The sequence below is a fragment of the Ailuropoda melanoleuca genome, unplaced genomic scaffold (assembly GCF_002007445.2).
Source record: "Ailuropoda melanoleuca isolate Jingjing unplaced genomic scaffold, ASM200744v2 unplaced-scaffold1899, whole genome shotgun sequence".
Classification (NCBI taxonomy): Eukaryota; Metazoa; Chordata; class Mammalia; order Carnivora; family Ursidae; genus Ailuropoda; species Ailuropoda melanoleuca.
This window is the reverse complement of record NW_023188269.1, coordinates 1-848: the sequence shown is the minus strand read 5'-3', so window position 1 is coordinate 848 and position 848 is coordinate 1. Positions and strand designations below refer to the sequence as shown.

General features: G+C 61.2%; 1 protein-coding gene across 1 annotated transcript; it reads left to right on the top strand.

Moving 5' to 3' along the window:
* Positions 1-3: 3 nt before the first annotated feature.
* Positions 4-845, top strand: LOC117797931 (leukocyte immunoglobulin-like receptor subfamily A member 6; the record flags this gene model as incomplete). Its single annotated transcript, XM_034650363.1, has 2 exons — positions 4-256; positions 565-845. Coding segments are annotated over 2 exons (534 nt in total), but the record flags the coding sequence as incomplete, so codon positions are not given.
* Positions 846-848: the final 3 nt, after the last annotated feature.

Sequence of the window (848 nt, the reverse complement as noted above, 5' to 3'; positions counted from 1 at the left end):
GCCCAGCCGGGCTCCCTGGTGCAGTCTGGAGACAGCCTGACCCTCCAGTGTCGCTCAGAGACTGGCTTTGGCAGATTTGCTCTGACCAAGGATGAGAAGCTCAGAGCTCCCCAGCGTCTGGATGGGCAACCCAGCCCCAGCTTCCCCCTGGGCCCTGTGAGCCGCACCCACGGGGGCCGGTACAGATGCTACGGCGGACACAATCTCTCCTCCACGTGGTCGGCACCCAGCGCCCCTCTGGACATCCTGATCACAGGTGGGGAGCCCCCTGCCCCATGTCCTGACTGTCTGCTCAGAGCCCGGGACCAGGGTTGCCCCTGGGTGATGGGGTCCAGGGAGAGGGGCAGGAACACAGGCTGAGATGGGGATGTGGTCTAGAGACAGGGACTGAGAAAGGCACAGTGAGGGCCATGGAGATAAAGGACAGCCCTCAGAGAGACAAGAGGTGCTGAGAGGGGGTCCCACACAGAGTCTCTGGAGAAAGGACAGTGTTCCCCAAGTCCAGGATCAAGGGCGTGTAGGGAGGGGGTGGCTCTTCCCATGTCGTGACCTTCCTCTCCCCAGGAATGTACAAGAAACCGTCCCTCTCGGCCCAGCCGGGACTTTCAGTGTCCTGGGGAGAGAACGTGACCCTGCAGTGTCGCTCTGAGATCTGGTTTGATACCTTCCACCTGTCCAAGGAGGGGTCCCTCGCTCCTTCCCAGGTTCTTCGTCTGCAGGACCCAACCATACCTTATCAGATCAACTTCACCCTGAGTCCTGTGACCTCAGACCACGAGGGGACCTACAGGTGCTATGGCTCACAGAGCAGCTCCCCCTACCTGTTGTCACACCCCAGTGACCCCCTG